The 20,300-nt window shown below is 40.6% G+C and overlaps 1 protein-coding gene across 3 annotated transcripts in view; it reads left to right on the forward strand.

Moving 5' to 3' along the window:
* Positions 1-20,300, forward strand: part of NEGR1 (neuronal growth regulator 1) — a 474,712-nt gene that overhangs the window by 359,784 nt on the left and 94,628 nt on the right. For all 3 annotated transcript variants that reach the window (XM_082227304.1, XM_082227303.1, XM_082227305.1), the window contains exons 5-6: positions 14,171-14,291; positions 19,289-19,440. In XM_082227304.1, the coding sequence (XP_082083430.1) occupies positions 14,171-14,291; positions 19,289-19,440 (273 nt within the window). The remainder of the gene's footprint in view (positions 1-14,170; positions 14,292-19,288; positions 19,441-20,300) is intronic.

The following is a 20,300-nucleotide window of genomic DNA, read 5'->3' on the forward strand; positions in this document are numbered from 1 at the left end:
TGGCAGCATAGCATTTAACAAGCATTGTCTGTGTCCTTAAACAGTATACAAATATAACGAAATATTATATCAAGATACCAGGTTGTATACAATGGTGCTTTTCCATAAGTTTAAAGAGTCAATAAATTCGCAGAATAATATTTGATTTAATACAGGAATCACTAACATGGTGCCTTCCAGAACTTCCAGTTGGGGTTGGTGGGAACTATTGTCCAACATCTGGAGCCCATTGGCTACCACTGATCTAACAAATGCCTCTGCTAACACTAGATGTGGGCAAGCATATTTTGTTTACTATTTCTGAAGGCTTGATTCCACTTTTCATTGTTTTCTCGGGCTGATATTCTTGAACAGATTAGAGGGGTTCAGGAAACTGCAAGGGAGAGGCAGAATTGGTGAATATTGCCCCTCCTCTTCCATTAGCAGGGGCCTCCGGTGGATCAGAAACTTTTCCACAAATGGAAGGACTTCAATTCCTGAAGGGACACAACTAGGGACAGCTGTTATGAGCTTTCCCTTTGATGTTGGGAATGTTCTAGATTGCCCTCTTAGTTCAATCAGGACAGCAGCAGTGAGATTCAGCCAGCGTGGCTAATGCCTCATATGTGCCCTAGCACATTATCTACAATCTTCCTCCATACACATGGTAAATGTGAAGGATTTTCAGCAGAGGACAAGGGTTCTTTATAGCCAGAAGTCTGAATATTACTGATATAGCCCATGATCAGCCCTACATTAAGGCATGATTTTTGACAACTCATATTACTCTCCTTTCCATGACTTGACACTATATCAAATTACAGCATTTGCTAACATGGCATAACATAACACGATTGGGGTTGCATCTTGATGAAACTACAAATCTTAAAGCCTTGTCTTCATTATGATCATTTTATTTACCCCCTTCAAAATATATTTAATAAAATAAACAGGCCTAATGTTTGCATCCTTCCTTTCCACTAAAAAGAACCATATTTTCCATTAACTTGCTTCAGGCAGGTTGGGGGAGGAGTTCCAAATTTTCAATATTGCAATTACAATACATTGAGATCATGACACAATAAAACGTTTGTGCCCCATTGGGCAATTTTTGCCTTCGTTTCTTCTACAGGAATCAATGGGACTGAGCAGTATTTAATTATGGGTGGATGGATCATGCCCTAATAAATTGTATCTTTCAGTATAATCCTCATCTGCTGCTGGCATATTTGGAAACCGGGAGCCACTTAATGTGTATCACTGATTTTATAAGCAATTTTTATAAGCAGTTATAACAATCCATTAGGCGTACCTGTGGGAAATTCATATTTTATAAGAATCTGAAATTATCTAAATTATGCATAATTAAAAACACTGATAATCTGTTAGAAGGAATAATTGTGCCTCTGTTTCATCATCATATTATGAGGACTACCGGTAATTGGAGGAAATGTGTATGAGCTGCTTGAAAGAGCTATTTCTCCCCAAATTATACAGATATCTAAAGCAAAGATCTTATCATTGTGGCTGAAATCCCATGCAATAAGAGCTATGGAAGGAAGGAAGGAAGGAAGGAAGGAAGGAAGGAAGGAAGGAAGGAAGGAAGGAAGATGACCAATCCAAGAAAAACCCTCCTCAAGACTCCCAGCTATCACTGAGGGACAAAGTGATGGGCAAATGGACACAAAGTAGATATGAAAAAGACACAGACACAGAGAGAAACAAATAATATATGTGCAATGAGGCAAATAATTTTCAACTAGAGTAAGTTCCAGGCATTCCAGAATCATTGGGCAATATCCAATCATGCCAGTCCACTTGTACAACATGAATTCTATAAATGGGAATGTAACTGTCACACCTAGTAGGCATTTTACACTTGTGAAGGATGTTGGGCATCGATGATGATGATGATATGTGGTTACAGTTTAGCTTGTGCACCACAGTATGTTCAACAATGCCAACTCTCCAACGTCTTGTTCTAATGCTACATTGGATCTCACCCATTCTTGTTTCTCCACTTATTAGAAAGATCATTTAAAAGAAAATAATCTTTGTTTCAGCACATTGACAAGCAAATTGCTAAAAGAACAACCTCAACAAAATGAAAATGAAAAGCACAAATAAAAAACAGGGTCCAAATCTTGCTAAATAAAGCCGTATTGCTTTATGACTTTACAATTAATACCACAAAATGTTTGTTTAATCAGACAATGTGGTTAATCACAAAGGTGAAATTGAAAGTTAGCACTGTTGAATGCTAGCGTAAAAGTTAATAAATTCAGCTCATAATCATTATGCACATGCTAGTTATAATAATTTACTGTCCATATCAAATCTTTATAAGCATTGTAATTAAATATAAAAATGCACATTAGAATTATAATGAGTAATTAGGGCAACATAACTAATATGCATAAAAGTCCCAAAGCTCATTAAAATGTTAAAAGATGAAACCTGGTGCAGATAGAAGAAGGATTTTTTTGCATATTTTTTGCATCCATCTGAATGCCAATATACCTCCTGCACAGCTTTATCTACACTTTCATTACCTGCATATTTAAAACAGAACAGAACTCAAACATTTGGGATGGGAACAAAATTTAGCACTACTCTACCTAATATACAGTTGGAATGAGAGAGACAGTTTCACTTCTAGTGAGGCTCTTTAGCCCTTTAACATAGCTGTGAGTTGTGAAGAATAGAAGAAGAGGAGGCCATGCAAAGCAGATGCCAAAAGAGATTCCTGGACAAAGAAATTGTACATATTTGCTGAAAGAAATGCTCTCATTTGTTGTGCTAATGTGTCGCTAAATAAACCCTCAAAAGCATGAACATAAAAAGGTTTCAAAGCTCATTAAAATGTTAAAAGATTAAACTTGCTATAGAATAGAAAGAAGTTAATGGGGGGGTTTTTTGGATCTTCACATTTCTTTGTGAAGTTTTCTGGGTTGGCCCTCTTTAGGCTATTGACGTTCTTATAGACAGCTCATTAAGCAACAAGACTTCCGTGTTCCTCATTGGCTACAGGCCCGGATGCAAAGTTCCACAAGTGCTCCAGTGTATGCCTGGAGTTCTCAGCAAGCAGAATGTAGCTGTGCATATAGACATTTTGCCAGGTATAAGGCTATCGAAACATAGTGACGGGAACTTGGACTGGATAGAAGAAGAGAAGAGTTTGGATTTGATATCCCACTTTATCACTACTCTATGGAGTCTCAAAGCGGCCAACATTCTCCTTCCTCCTTCCTCCCCCACAACAAACACTCTGTGAGGTGAGTGGGGCTGAGAGACTTCAGAGAAGTGTGACTAGCCCAAGGTCACCCAGCAGCTGCATGTGGAGGAGCGGAGATGCGAACCCGGTTCACCAGATTACGAGTCTACCGCTCTTAACCACTACACCAACACTTGCTATCCACTATTAATCTCTCATGGACAACTCACTGTTTCTCAGCTTAACATACATAAGAGGGCAATTGGGAAGATACAATGGGATCAGTCTGGGCGTGTGCCCTGAGCTGTTTGGAGAAAGGATGAAATATAAACAAGGTCTCCTGAGCACTTGGATCCTGAGATTCATGGAGCATATGTGTAGGAGCCTTGATGATGTTGTTGTTTAGTCATTTAGTCGTGTCCGACTCGTCGTGACCCCATGGACCGGCACGCCTGTCTTCCACTGCCTCCCACAGTTTGGTCAAGCTCATGTTTGTAGCTTCGAGAACACTGTCCAACCATCTCATCTTCTGTCGTCCCCTTCTCCTTGTGCCCTCAATCTTTCCCAACATCAGGGTCTTTTCCAGGGAGTCTTCTCTTCTCATCAGGTAGCCAAAGTACTGGAGCCTCAGCTTCAGGATCTGTCCTTCCAGTGAGCACTCAGGGCTGATTTACTTAAGAATGGATACGTTTGATATTCTTGCAGTCCATGGGACTCTCAAGAGTCTCCTCCAGCACCATAATTCAAAAGCATCAATTCTTCGGCGATCAGCCTTCTTTATGGTCCAGCTCTCATTTCCATACATCACTACTGGGAAAACCATGGCTTTAACTATACGGACCTTTGTCAACAAGGTGATGTGTCTGCTTTTTAAGATGCTGTATAGGAGCCTTAGAAGAAGGCTGAACTCTGAAATTTAGATCAGACCCTAAGGCATAATAAATACTTAAACTATGGCATTCACCACCTTAGGATGAAGTGGTTGCCACCAATTTGGGTGTTATTAAAAGGGAGTTGGACAAATTCATGGAAGATGAATCAGAAAATGGCCATCAGTGGCCACTAGTTATAATGACTATGTAATGCCTCTCATGTCCTACACAATATGCACATGGGGAGAGTGTTCTTATACTAAGGTCCTGCTTGCCATCTTCATATAGGCATCTTATTGGCAACTGGAGAGCAATGTGCTGCTGGATTAGATGCGTACTTGGTCTGATCCAGCAGGGCTCTTTTCCTGTTCTTAAATGTGATGAATTCAGAATGCCATTGTATACATGCATGATGTGGCCATGTAAGCAATACTTTATGTACCCCATTTTGCAAAGCAGTTTGTGGCTCCAAAGAATGTATGGAAAAGAGCAACTAAAATGGTTATTAAGGTGAGCCAATAACACCCGCTCTGGGAGGGATGCTATCTTGTCCTCTGCCTCTGGCAGAATAATGTCCTAGGCTGACCCAGTAAGGGGGAACAATTAGCTGCTGAGATAAGCATATGTAAAACGAGGAACAAAGGAAAGTGTCCAGCAGTTCTGCGCATGATTTGTTGTATGTCTCTTGGAACTTCAAGAACAATCACAGCCTGGGTTACACATGGCTAATTTCCCCACAATAAATGTAAAGTATAACTAGAAGCTGCTAACACTCCCAGTAACTTTCATTGTATCTCACTATCAGGAACTGATGGAAGAGGACCACAATGAAGTCTGAAGAAACTCCTTAGCATTTGCTCAGCACCTAACCTCTTTAGTGCCACCCCTGGGAACCCCTCAGTCCCTTCCTACACTGAAAAGCAGGCTTCAGGCCAACCTGCAACAGGCTTTGAAGCAAAAATGGAAGGGAAGGGGATATGTGTGTCCCTTTTTGATATTCATGTGCATCTCATTGTATAAAAGGCATTGCAGGCTGATTGCCACTAAGGGTGCCGCTACAAATTATATTGAGGATTGATTATTGAATCCCTGTAGCTATGGAAAGGGGGTGGCGAATTGGGGAAAGACCACAGCACTTCAAGTTACAAGAATGGAAATTCCGACTAAAGATACGGAAAAACTTTCTGACAGTAAGAGCTGTCCAACAGTGGAACAGTCTCCCTTGGGAGGTGATGGACTCTCCTTCCTTGGAGGTTTTTAAGCAGAGGTTGGATGGTCATCTGTAATGGATGCTTTAGACATAGCTGTCAACTTTTCCCTTTTCTTGTGAGGAATCCAATTCGGACTAGGGGAATTTCCCTTTAAAAAAGGGAAACGTTGACAGCTATGGCTTTAGATCAGTGGTTCCAAATTAGCTAATTAGTGAAAAAACCCTGTTTTTCAAAAGCCGAGCCATGGACCCCCTACTTTTGAACATAACTCTATGATAGTTACCTCTGCAAAGCAATTTTTCAAACAAAATGTGGGGTAGCCCCTAATAAGCAAAAGATTTTAGGTATACTGAAAAACAGACTAGGGCTGGCTTTCGACATTGTGATAAATCAGCAGCTAAACATCATGATATTCCGATATATCACAGTGTCTGAAATTGGAGATCAGGCATGTGGATGAGCTAAGGAGCAGCTGCGGAAATCACATGGGGGGGGGGAGGAGGCAAAGTCACCTCCACTGCATGTTTTAAGTGGGAGGGGATGGGGTGTACATCAAGCCCCCCACCAGTGGGGCAGCCAGCGAAAATGCATGTCCACTGTGGCTGCTGCTGCTTTTACTGCTGACTGAGAACAGTTGCTCTGCCTCAGTGCCAGGAGAGGGTAGTGCCACAGTGCCTTGAAGTGAGGGCGATCATCTGCCCTGGTCTCCCTCAGTGTGAGGGAAGGCAGCTCAGATCAGCAGCGTTATCAGCTGAGACCATCAAGTGATATCAGTGGTGCCTTGAAATTGGCTGCCTTGCTCTCTCTCGCTCAAAGAGCGATATATTGCTGCGTATTGCCGGGTCAAAATTGTTATTGTGGGGTGATTTGAAATCCAGTTTTGGCCAATATATTGAAAAATTGCATGGCGCTAAAACAGACCATAAAACTTGTGATATTACCAAGCAAAAATGAAAAAAAATAGTTGGGTGGGAGGCAAGGGACCCCCTGGGTGCATTCTGCAGACTCCCAGGGGTCCCCAGACCCCTAATTTGGAACCACTGCTTTAGATCCTTTAGCTGAGATTCCTGCATTGCAGGGGCTGGACTAGATGACCCTTGGGTTCCTTCCAACTCTACAATTCTATGATTCTATGACTAGGGAAGGCTGTTTTAAAGTTGTTCCTCCTGCACAATTTGCTCAACTAAAATGTCACCCAAAGCTGCAAACAGGGGCATGTTACCCTACACTGGGGAAACAGCAGCTTTGATAGATGGGCTGGTTTCAACCTGGAAAACTGTGAAGGTAAACGGGTTGATCCCTCTCCCAAGCCCTGCTCTGATCATATTTTCATGCCCTGTACCAGACAGTTTAGAAAGAGTGGGGAGTGGGGTGGAATCCTGCAAGTATCATATTCAAGCAACTCCAGTGTCCTGTTACATTTGGTCCAAGTACAATACCTGTGTATTTCTGCACTGCAAATGACTGGGAAGGGTAACAGAATCATAAAGGAAAACTCTAGTGCTCTATCTGTATATATTTTGGTTTACCACATTTTCCTTCTCCTTTCCTATTGTATAGAACAAACTTTTAAAGCCATCTATTTTTAAAAAAATCTTCCTGACTCCTTCTTTTTCTTGATCTCTTTGTAGTCATTGTTTTCTGCACTGCCAAGACATCAAATTTTAAAATGTATATTTGATTAATGACTGATTTCATCATGATTTGTTTATCTTCAAAAAGAAAATTATGACAGTGCAATATAGCTTTCTTGTGGAACTGAAGCTATATTAATAATATCCAAATAAAAACATCTTATTTGACATAAAACGTTATTGAGTGCTGCTACAGTTTCAATAATTAACAATAATAAATAGCTAGCTTTAACAAAGTCTGATTGGCTGGTAAAAAAATTGCTTGGAATGATGTAGTATTACTTACTGTATTTGTTTCCAGAGAAGAATATTAATATCAATTAGAATATTTCTAATGGCCTCACAGGAAATTTGCTAAGAACATTAGAAGGATTATAATTGCTACTTGGATTTAGTAGAGTTTAAATCATTTTTTTGCCAGCATATTTAAAGGTCTGGTTCCTCCTGGCTTAGTGCAGATATATTCTAACAATAATAATATAATGGCTTTGGTCTAGGAGTGAATCCAAGCAGTTTTCACAGGTTTTCTAGGTGTGCTATTGGTGGCTCTGAAGTCTAAACTACACATCGCAAATAAATGTGTACAATTCAAAGTGCTGGCAAAGCCCTACATGACTTAGGTCCAAGCTATCAGAAAGACTGCATTCCCTCATATGAACCTGCTTGGGTTTTGACATATTTGGGGGAGTCCTTTCTCACAGCCCTGCCACCCCCACGGGCATGCTGGGTAGGGAGACGGGAGAAGGACTTCTTGGTGGCTGCTCCCAGACTCTGGAACTCCCTCCCTAGAGAAGCTACACCAGCTCCCTCCTTGCTGCCCTTCTGCCAGCAAGTGAAAACTTTCTTTTTCCAACAGGCTTTTGGGAACTGACTGCTTTTAATGAAAGGGTTGGTGCCATGCTGTTTTTATTGTGATTAGTTATATGTTTTAAACAGATTTTATATATGTATGCAGTTTAAAGTCTGTCAGTGTTTAATTGTATCTTACTGACTGGTTTTTCTATGTTTTTAGTGGTTCTGGTTTTTATCTGTAACCTGCATTGAGTCAAGCCAAGTTAAAAGGGTGGGGCATAAAAAGGTGAGGTAACCCAGTGGCCCATTTAAATGAGGAAAAGCCACTTCTTGTGGAGCAATTGGGAGTAGAGAGGTGAGGTTCTCTTAGCCCGCTTGAGCCTTGCACATCCCGGCTTGTTTGTGCAAGTTGGGTGGGCAGCTCACTAGGTGGGTTCATATTGTTGTTAATGCATATTTGTGTGAGTGGGTTGGCCCCACCATCTTGAGGGAGGTGGTGGAAAGCTCATTCCTATTTTTAAAAGCCCTCCCTGGACCCTGAGGTACTTGGCAACTATAGTCATACCTCGGCTCCCAAATGCCTTGGGAGTCAAATGTTCCAGCTCCCGAATGATCGAAAACTGGAAGTGAGTGTTCTGGTTTTTGAACTTTTTTGGGGAAGCCTAACATGCAGCGTGGCTTCCACTATTGTCGGGAACCAATCGGAAGCCACACCTTGGTTTCCGAACTTTTCAGAAGGTGAACAAACTTCTGGAACAGACAAGGATAGTGTGACCCTGTTGCTGCTCCTGGATCTCCCAGCAACCTTTGATACCATTGACCATGTTATCCTCCTTTCTTTGTGGGTTGGGATTTGGAGGCAATGTTTTATGGTGGTTCTGCTCGTACTTGCATGGTCGGTCTAAGAAAACAGCACTGTGGAATTATGTGCCTCCATCCTGGCAACTTAGCTGCTGGGTCAGATGCAAATTTAGAAGAGCATGACCAGTTTGGTCACACTGGGTGCAGAGCCTTGGGCACGCCACACCTATTATTTAGAATAGAACATGAGAGGCAGGGGGCGTCAAATTTTGGCATTGCACAGGAAGCCGCTGAAATTGTTGACCCAAAGGACCACCCATTGCGAGGTGCCACAAGACACTATTTCATCCACAGTGCTAGTTAACAGCCACCAGAAGGTCTTGGGCACAGTGCACCCAACTTTATTTTTCTATGCTTCTGATTTATACAGAACAACTGGAAGTGGTCTAACCACTACCTAGTCAACCTACATCATTTGTATGTTCTTGTTCCCCACCCCCCTCTCAGAATGACTCATTGCTTCAGCATGGACTGTCCAGTTTTCCAGCAAGTCCACTCACCGCTTTTGGTGCGCTAGCGTTGCAGGATGGCAGAGGCTCCAGTGGGGCCTTGACAAGGGAACCAGGGTGCACAAGCCCCAGCCATCTATCAGGAGCCGGATTCTGGCCTGCATCCTGTTTTGGCTAATGGGGATGCAGGCTGGGGCTTGCCTGTGCTGGGGGATGCAAATAACCTCAGGTCTGCTCCCTGGCCATTTAAGCAGCCTGCACCTGGGGCACTGCTTGTTTGGCCTTTGGCAGCTGCCTCAGAAGTGATGCTTTTTCCAGCATACAAAAGCAGTGGTGGGAAATCCATGATATTTTTGCTTCTCTTGTACTTTTTTCCAGAGAAACAGGAGCTCTGTTTCATGGTGGGGGACTTGGCAATACAAATTTCAGCAAAAGAAGGGGAGTGGTATATATCTGTGGTTCATACAAGACACCCAAAAGAACTATTTCTTAAAGTAAGGAGAGAGAGTTGTGTTGTAACTGGAACTTTTCTAGCACTATTTTTTAAGGGTCTTAATGAAACCAACAAACAAAAAATAACCACAAAGCAGCAGATATTCTCAGGTGTAATTTCCTCCAGAATTATTCTAAGTCTTACACATCAGTGGAAGCTACAGGGGTTTCAGATTGCTAGCCTAGTAACATTACCAATAATCTAGCCAGGAATTTAGCTACACTCCTAAAGTCATTTATACACTGGTATGCGAGTCTTTGATGACTCTCCATTAAAGTAAATAGTCAATATTAGCTCTTGCAAGCCTGCAAACAGTTCTGCATCATAAAATTCTAGTCATTTCAACCACATTTTGAAAATAGATCTATTTATGAACCACATGAACTTTTCTCTTCAAAATGCTACAGGAAGCCTGAAAACATTTTTCCCTTTCCAAAACTAGGCTTCACATGTTGTTCTTTTTTAAAAAAAAAAAATCTGCAAAAAGCTAGAAAATACTGGGCTATGAAGTAGCTCCACTAAAAACTCCCAGTGAAAATGTCTGGCCTGAAATTGATGCCCCATCCTTTCACCATTCCCCAAAACCTTCCCCAAAAACAATCTGATTATGGTGAGGACATTTATACATCAGGTGATTCTTGAGAACTTAACCATGGTCCACTGCTCCAGCATCATTTCTCCAGCACTGCTCTACGTGCTTTACTGGAAGTGCATTCTGCTATTTTGCAAGATCATGTTGGATATTTCATGATTAAGACCTAGGATGGTGAGGTGAAAAGGAGTGCCTGTACTTTCAGAAGTCATGTGAAACAGGAAACTGCCGTGAGTTGCAGCACGTCTTCTGAACCTGCCTGCCCACTTACTTCTGCAAATAAATAAGTAAATACCCTCCAATTATTAGAAATATAAGAGCTCTTATGTGGTCTTTTGCACCATCATCGCCATAGTCTTAATTATTGCTCACTTTTGTAAGAATGGCAAACACATACCCTTGGATTTAAGGTGCTGTGAATGGGGAGTAGGTGTGCTATAAATGCTATATAGTTATTCAAATGAGAAAAATGTGTTATTGAATTTATATTAAAATAAATGCACTGATCAACATCATTCCTATTCTGTAGGCTGAGAAATGAAAAGGCGTTGTTTTCTTTATTAAATAATTTCAAGGGGACATGGAGATGTGTGACTGCATAATGGAGGAAAATAGACTTTGAATTTTCTGCAGCAGCTTATTGATTCTTGAATGATTTCAGGACAAGCATATTCCTTTTTGGAGAGAACTGTTTTAGGGCCTAAAACTTCGAAAGCAAACAGAAAATGGTAGTTATATGAAGATATATCCTGCAATTAGTTTTCATAGAATCATAGAATCATAGAGTTGGAAGAGACCACAAGGGCCATCGAGTCCAACCCCCTACCAAGCAGGAAACACCATCAGAGCACTCCTGACATATGGTTGTCAAGCCTCTGCTTAAAGACCTCCAAAGAAGGAGACTCCACCACACTCCTTGGCAGTAAATTCCACTGTCGAACAGCTCTTACTGTCAGAAAGTTCTTCCTAATGTTTAGGTGGAATCTTCTTTCTTGTAGTTTGGATCCATTGCTCCGTGTCCGCTTCTCTGGAGCAGCAGAAAACAACTTTTCTCCCTCCTCTATGTGACATCCTTTTATATATTTGAACATGGCTATCATATCACCCCTTAACCTCCTCTTCTCCAGGCTAAACATGCCCAGCTCCCTTAGCCGTTCCTCATAAAGCATCGTTTCCAGGCCTTTGACCATTTTGGTTGCCCTCCTCTGGACACGTTCCAGTTTGTCAGTGTCCTTCTTGTACTGTGGTGCCCAGAACTGGACACAGTACTCCAGGTGAGGTCTGGCCAGAGCAGAATACAGTGGCACTATTACTTCCCTTGATCTAGATGCTATACTCCTATTGATGCAGCCCAGAATTGCATTGGCTTTTTTAGCTGCCGCGTCACACTGTGTGAGCTGTTGTGAGCTGTTGTTGTTTTTAATAGAAATGGCACCTATGGTAAAATGGTAGGTGGGCGAGAAAGTTATCCTTTACTACCTCAAAAATAAACACATGAATCAGTCATTATATGAAATTCATCAATATCTTTCTAATTAAAATTCTTTCGTTAGGGTGTATGGTTTATTCATATTGTGTCATCAGTGCGTCTTGGAAACCTTTTTCTTTATCTAGTTATTACACTGATATCCTCCTGCCTTTCCTCTAAGAAGCTTGGCTTACATAGGTGCCTTCTTTTCTATTTTATCCTCACAGCAACCCTATAAAGTAGATTTGGTTGACGGATGATGGGTGGCACAAGGTCAGCCAATGAACTTCGTAGCTGAGCAGAGATTGGAACTTGGGTGTCCCTCATCCTAGTCCAGCACTCTAACCACGACACCCCACTGTCTATGCTGTTCAAACTCACTAGCATAGGAGCCAACTTCTAAGGGCCAATGTCCCTCCCCCCTCCCATAAAATATTTGAGGGGGTTGCTCCCCCCAAGTTGATGGGTGTTGCCATTCAAATGGGGTGTGTGTGTGTGTGTGTGTGTGTGTGTGTGCGCTGTATCATGTGATCGATTATGTGGGGCGGGGCTTACCTGTTGGGATACTGCCAGGGAGACAAAGTCCATCATGGCCCCACGTCGCCTCCGGACGTCCATCGATCTCCCGTAGACACGCAGTATCAGCAATTAGCGACACGAGCTCCAGAAATAGCTTGCCACATTCCAGGGCTGATGCACGCTCTTATCAGCAGATAATGCACAGCGAAAGATGCACGCAGGAGAGCATTATTTAAGAGTATATTCTGCGTTAGTCGGAACAGAGAAAAACATGACTGCCTGCTTCAGTGTTTCAGTCACCGAGAGAGAGAAACAAAAGCAACAGAAAAACATAAACTTCCTGTCAACAGGAAATACGCAGACTCTGTGACTCACAAAGCCTGCTTCCTTTTAAGGTGGAACGGAAATATCCTAACATTACCTCCCCCCCCCCCAATATTTTATGCAAGTTGGCATCCCTGCTCACTAGATACTTTGGAAAAGAGAAGTAGTTAGATCTTGCAGTCTTGAATTGTGCACACAGCACTTGGGTTATCAAAGTGTATTTTGGGTTGTCTCCAGGCTATTCAATAAACAAAGTTGCTCTATGTGTCTCCTGAAAGGGAAATATCTCTTACCGGCATATCAATTGGTTACATGCGCACTGCAATACTTGGTCAGGTTCAGCAGTTTGTTTGTTTTTTAATATTCCATTTATATCTTGCCTTTCTTCCACCATGGAACCCAACATGTATTTTCCAGGCAGTCACCCATCCAAGCCCTGGCCAGACCTAGACCTGCTTAGCTTCAGTAAGGCGGAGGTCTCATGTGCCTTCAAACTATATCATGGGGCACAGTAGCTTGTATCTTTCCATTGATAATCAATAGTAATGTTGGACTATTGCGGAAAGCACTTAATGCCAGCTTCCAATGTTTCTAAGAATTATTTGGGCACATTAAAAATCCTCCTACTTTTATACTTTAAAGAATCTGAACGTGATTTACTTGCTGTTGTTCCACTAGACATATAAAAACCATAGAGACACTGACCAGGCTTTTTGACAAATCCCCTCTTTAACACAGCTCTTCTTCTTTGGGAATAGTTGGTATCATAAAAGATTATAGCCTCTTTATATGACAAGCAGAAGGATGGGTGTGATTATTGAAGAAAGAGAATGATGAGGAGTCATAAGTTCACACATCTACAATAACATTATATCAATGGGAATGTAGCCTGGAAAAATGAATTTGTATTTATAAGATGAGTCCTGCTTAGATAGTATTTTGCAGAACACATACATTATATTTTAAACAGAAATTATAAAATAAATTATGGGAGAGAGAATGGTCATTGCTTATGCTTCCTGGTATTCATTGGGAAATGTATTTCCCTAAACATGGATTTTAAAAATCTTAGAACATTTTTTCTAACTGTTGCAAGTAAATGAGCATAGTGAATTGTGGAGCTTACTGTATTCCAGCGATGGCCAAACTTGGCCCCCCAGCTGTTTTGGGACTACAATTCCCATCATCCCTGACCACTGGTCCTGTTAGCTAGGAATGATGGGAATTGTAGTCCCAAAACAGCTGGAGGGCCAGATTTGGCCATCACTGCTGTATTCACTCGACTGCACCTTTGGGGGGCAAATTACGTCATTAGATTTGACCGTGCCAGCAATTACTTTTTTGGTTTCAAGGTTTTGAAAATTGAGGAGTGCACTAGATTCGATGGCGCATTAGATTCACATAAATACGGCAATTTGTTTAAGTCACTTATGTGGAAGGACCATAGCTTAGTGGTAGAATAGAGAGTGATGAGCTGGACTGACCAATGCTATGGCTTTATCTAAGCAGTGTTTGACAGCAGGGTGGGCTTGCGCTGTTCACCTGACATCATTCTGGGATGGTGAGGTAGAAGGGTGAAGTGGCAGTGAATAGAACATGACTATGTGAAGTGTTTTAGATTATTAGTACTATTTCAATTTAAATTATTTTGGGATGATACGCTTGAGCAACAAGGAAATGAAATGTAACACGGATCAACATGTTTTACATGGCTTTGTGACGAGTGCAACTTTCAATAACAAATGTTTATGTTTCCTTGTAGTTGCCCCAACAATTCAGGAAATAAAATCGAGTGGAGTGACGCTTGGAGGGAGTGGATTCATAAGATGCGAAAGTGCGGGTGTTCCTTCCCCAGCTTTTGAATGGTTCAGAGGTGAAAGGAAGTAAGTTTGACTGTCAAACCTGCTTTCATTCTTACATGCGCTCTAGGATCTATATATTATGTGGGCAATGAATCTGAATTTGGCTCCTCACAGGAAGCAGTCAGTCACTTGCCTGCATTGCTGATATCATGCAATTATGCCACCACAAATATCATAGATATCTGGTACACAGTGGAGTGTTGCTGTAATGCAGGTAAAGGAACCCACAGAGGTTAGTTATCTTAGACTCTGTTAGGATTACCAAGAGAAAGATTGTAAAGCAACTTGCATACTTGGACATTCTACATAAATAGAATATTTATGATCAGCACAGCATCTGGTTAAGCACAACTATATTCTTCTTGCAAATTAGGCATCATGAACGAGACAACACAAAAGCTTGAATCTAAAATATTATTTCCATTAAAACCCATGAAACAAGCAAAATGTACATTTCAAATAGCCTAATAAAGACTACAACTGTTATAATGGTCTAATATATTATAATATCATTAATGTATTCAAATATGAGCCTAAATATAGATATTTGTCAGGGCTAAAGCTGATTCGTGCTGTTCTCCAGCTTGGTCTTTCCCATTGTCTCTGAAGGACGAGTTAAATCTTGTAGTGCCGTAATTCCTCTGTGTAAATAACACACGCACATGCACAGAACATAAATGCTGCCTGCTTATGTTTTTCCTCTCTGCAAAGTGGCTGGTATGTGTGTGTGTTCTGGGGGTGGGGGAGGAGATAATCTGAAATTCCAAAAATAAAGGATGGAATTTTAGAAAGGGGAGTTTGACTTTCTATGCATTTTCTTCCTCATGTGTTCCATATAGAAAACATACACTTTTAAATTAGAGGTTGATCAAGTATAATTAGGTAATTTTATATTGGGATATGTTCCACTGGGTACAGTGGGGATGCAGGAGAAGGCAGGTTTCAAAATTCCCTGTGAGTACCTCGTGACCTTGAGGTGACCAAAAAGTATGCATTAAAACAGACTCAGCAAACTTAAATTTGGATTTTACCACCAGACTGCAGCTGGCTGAAGAAGGTTCATATCTGAATTCCATGTCTTTAGAAAGCTCATTGAATGTAAAAAAGAAAGTAGCATGTCAGGGAGAAAACTTAAGTAAACCATAGTCTCAATACGGTGTAGCTCAATTCTATGATATGGAGTAAATCAGCCTTAAATTCCCTGTGATAATTCCAGTGATACTGGATACGTATTTCTAGTGCTTCTATGTTAATTAGCCCTTAGAAGCAATTAGCCCTTAATCAGTAGCATTTTCAAACAAGGCAGCCTTGTATCGGGAAGCTTTTAATGTTTGACGTTTTATTATGTTTTTGTATTGGAGCCCCCCGAGTGGCTGGAGAAGCCCAGCCAGATGGGCAGTGGTAGTAATAATAATAATAATAATAATAATAATAATAATAATAATAATAAAGTCTACTGTTTTAAAAGCTGTTTTTATCACTATTTTAATGAATATTATACTATTTTATGTAAGCAGCTTAAGATTTTTTGAATAAGCAGTATATAAAACTTTTGCAAAATAAAAATATAATAGAGCCTAATCAAGTAGCATCAGTATTCAATATTCACAATTATGTTTGTCTCATCATTACTCATTGCTTGCTCTTAAGTACTTCTGAATGCTTAATTTACACTTCAGCATTCGTGAATGAATCATCTTAATATGAATTGATTTTAGACTTCGGAAAACTTGTTAATATATTTATTTTCTCTTGGTTTGCTGCTGTACCACAGTAGTGAAAAGAAACTGAGAGTTTCCATCCCTTTTTGTCAAAATGAATTAAACAGCTTCAAACACTTGAAAATTACGCAAGTGAAGTTGAATTCTCAAAGTAAATCACTTAGAAAAAAGTAGATTAAACAAAGGTGAGGTTTCTAGAGATAATTATTCAAACCTATAATTCCTAAACATTCATGCTTGCTCAATGCAGCAATAACTCATGCTTCAGGGTTTTGAAAAGAACTATTTGTTTCCTACTAGTGTGTTGTCTACTGCTTTGAGATGACTAAACCAAATGCTATTTTATATGCAGGGCTGTGTACTGATTAAATAAAAAATAGGAGCATTAATGTAATGTAAAATATTAAATCATCAATATGCAGCTATACTATTAATAATGATAGATATGTATTTTGAGGCTGAATGCTGGGGAGGGAATTGTACCTCTCTCCCAGATTTATGATGTGCTACCTCAATATATCAAAATTAAATGGTAACTTGTTGATATAGGCAAGAGTTCTGCTTTCAGGATGAAATATAAGCAATTCCCCGAGTAATCAAGCATAGCTAAGTATTTTCACATTTAACTATGCCTATCCAACTTCTGAATGTGGTTACATATGTCCTGAAAATAAATGAGTCCAAGAGAAAAATATTTTTCAAATTATCCAGAGTGTTTACCAATTGCTCCTTCATCTATTTCTGGAAATTCCTATGCCAAGAAGTCTCAACCTTTGGTCATATGAAGACTCTAAATGTCACTTTTCTGACTGATGGAGTCTTCCTAAATTTGGCTTTAAAAAGAGCTGAGCGAAATTGGCCAACCAAAATTCTTCACACTGCTCAACAAGTGGCAAAATTGACCCAACAGCTTGTTGGGAGGAGGCCCAAAAGACTCAGGTGTGGTTTCTTTAACTGTGGCATAGCTTCTTTCTTCCCCCACCCAAATATTTTGTGGCCACTGAAAGCAGCATACCAGAACTTTTCTATTGACCATCCAACCACCATTTTGCATCTCCCACAATGCATTGGATGTAGTGTAATTTCAGGGCATTGTGGGAGAAATTGGCAGAGAATATTCAGACTTTTTTTGGTAAAATGGCAGTCCTTTTCAAGTCTAAAAAACAAAATTTTCATTAAAAAAAATCCTCTATTTTTCTTTCTGAGAAATAGGGATCACTGAGTTGATAGAGTTCACCCTTCTTCTAATAGGTCCAGGGTGGAACTAATAAATGAGTAAAGGAAATCTTCTCGATCAATCCAAGATGGAGCAGCATGTCTGTTACATGAAGCTTTCTCCTTTGCTGGAAATCTCTTCCACCTCAGTATGTAGACCCAAACTTTGGACACTCGTGCTATGCATTGATCTGTTGAGTGGAAGATTGGCCTCTCTGTTCCAGTCCACAGCTTTCTGTACACAAAATTTTCTGCAGCACTGGGGGCACCTTTCTAGAGAGCTACTTGCCTGCTAAACTTATTTGTATTTCCAGTCCGATACAAGCAATCTTCCGCAAGGATAGGAAAGGGGGGGGAGGAGAAATAAGCACAGTCACTAAAGCAGAAAGTTACATTAAAGAAAATACTGCTTCCCTTTTGCGTAGCAAGTGATAGGAAGGAGCAACTTTGATTATCGTTTTAAAGAAGTGAATCTGCAAAATTTCCCTATAGTAAAACAGAAAGGGGCGAGTGAGCTTTCTATGGATAATATATGTGCTATTGATGAAAAGAGAGAGTACGATCTCTTGAGAATGCAATACTACATTCACTTTGCTTGAATGAAAAAAAACTCTGCTGTGAGACTTACCTTTAAATAAACACACATAAGGCTGAGGTCTAGTCGCAGTACATACCATATACTGCTGTGCAGGGATTAATATACTTCTGCTGGGATTAAAATGTACCTGGCTGCTTCCTGACCTTCTTAAATGTGCTTTTGCTTTTAATAAGCTGCTCATTTAGTGTGAAAAAGTGAGCAATTCATAGAACTAAGGAAAAGCCATTATGATGTTCAAAAATCCGTTATGATGTGTAGTCGATGACAAAAAAAGATGTGGATCATCTGCATTTACCAAGTCTGTTTTTAAGAAGTAATGGTGTTATATTGGATGTGTATTTCAAGATTTTTTGATGGGTGAACACCAATTTTGGATGGCTATCGGTAGGAGGAATAAAAAGAAATGGGAGGAAAGGAAAGGGCTTAAAAGAGCAGTGGTGGAGAGAGAACTTAGCACCACTACTGGCAATAGTGCTGTTGTAGGGGATCAAGCCAAATGTCTGGAATCAGTGCAGTCTAAAATAATATGCAAACACATGCTGTTCTTTGGAGAGGAGAGCAACATTTTGCATATGCAGAAGTAGCATTTGGGCTCGGGCAAGTGCTATTGATGTGTGTAAAATGGAACAAAGTTTAACTAAACCAAGCAGGTAACAGGAGACTTTCCTGATGGCGCAGGGGTTTGTGTTGAGAGCATCATAAACGAATCAACAGATAAATGTTTGGTGGACATATGGGTTCAGTTCCCAAAGCTGCCATAGACTTGCATGGCTCTTATAATGGTTCTTAGGGTTACTGATCATATGCAAAGAGTCCATGTGGGCTGTATGCAGGCATTTAGCTGAATGCAGCTATACAATCCCAGTCTTCCTTTACACACACATCCATTGCAACAAGGGCTTCTGAGAGTTCTTAATTTCCAAATCATCATCTTGATGAACTGTAACAACATAAGACTATTGGTATCAGTCCTGCTTTGCTTTGGAATACAAGTTCACCTGAAGCCCTTTGACCTGTCCTGTCTCCTGTTGGTGCCAGTATTCCCTACTCCCTTTGTAATGCCCAAGGAAAGCAAGAAGAGCCTTTCCTTACTCAGAGCTCTTGGGCCTAAGTCGTTTGCCAGCTTTTCTCTTGATTGCCCACAAAATGCTCCCTGAACTGAGCATCTCTTTCCAGACTATTTACCTATGGCGTTTCCCCCATACCACCTTCACTACTCACAACTGGGCTTGTCCCCTGTCAATTGGTAGGGAAAGGAAAGGTACCTTTAATCTATTTTTGAGCAAAAATGGAAAGCCCTTTGCTGTGGCAAACACCATCATATACCCAATATGGCATCACTGCCATTCCTTGTCCATGTTATCCCATTCACTCCTCCATCCCAATCAGGTAAAAACTATTGTTTTCCATCCACATGAGAGAAAAATGCAAAATATATTTGCCTATGCCTTCTAATTGAATATTTCCCTTTTCCTCCCTTCTAGACTGATCAATGGACAACAAGGGATTACTATTAAAAGCTATAGTTCAAGATCATTTTTAAATTTCAACAATGTGACGGAGGATCATTTTGGAAACTACACATGTGTCGCTGCCAACAAACTAGGCACAACCAATGCCAGCCTGCTTCTTAACCGTAAGTCAAAAAAAGATGGTGGAAAGTATTCTTGCTTAGGCTTTTTCTTTTACCCTCTCTACCCTGAAGAGGTCCACCTGCTTCATGATCTCTTGAAAAGTAGTGTTGACTCCCACACATTTCTCTGAACAATTTCACATGCATTTCATTTGGTGGTAGTTCTGGGTTGAAGTGATAATTTGGCTTCGTTTGGTTCAAGCAGAGTGCAAGAACATTGTACCTGGGCTGACCTGGACAGGAGGAATCTCAGTCTTAGGGCTGGATCATACATGGCCTGGTAGGTGAGTTGTGCTTTTGCTGAGTATGGCTAAGACAAGTGCCACCATGTTTCATGGAAAAGTCTTACTCTGGAGTTCACCATACATGCCAACCAGTAGTGAATTTTGTAGGCAAAGGTCGGCCAGTTTCATGAAGTGCTTTGCAAAGCACAAGTTCAGGGCACATGAAAAAGCAAATGAAAGTTTTAATACTTTGAGTAGGCCTCAGTGTCTGCCATCAGTTCCTACTTAAGATTAATTCATTTCCTGAAAGACTGTTGTTTGATGTGTGTTACTTCCAGGTCCTAATGTTCATGTGTGTTCCGTTTCTGACACCTGTCGCATGTATGGGATATATCCCAAGGTATGAGAGGAAGTTTCTGGCTTGTACATCATTCTCTAATGTAGGACGTTGAATATGAACTTACTGGGGTTCCTACGCAAATAGGCTATGATAGTTTGTAGCCGTCTCATGAGCTCAGGTGAACAATTGTGACATATACAATTAAGAAGCAAGTCCAATATAATAATGAGATTGCCACAAGGTTTTGCCTACAGGAATGAACTATTTATTTGGGTATGTGTGTTCTGGGAGCTGTAGAT

This window comes from Podarcis vaucheri (genome assembly GCF_965113315.1).
Source record: "Podarcis vaucheri genome assembly, chromosome: 6".
Taxonomy (NCBI): Eukaryota; Metazoa; Chordata; class Lepidosauria; order Squamata; family Lacertidae; genus Podarcis; species Podarcis vaucheri.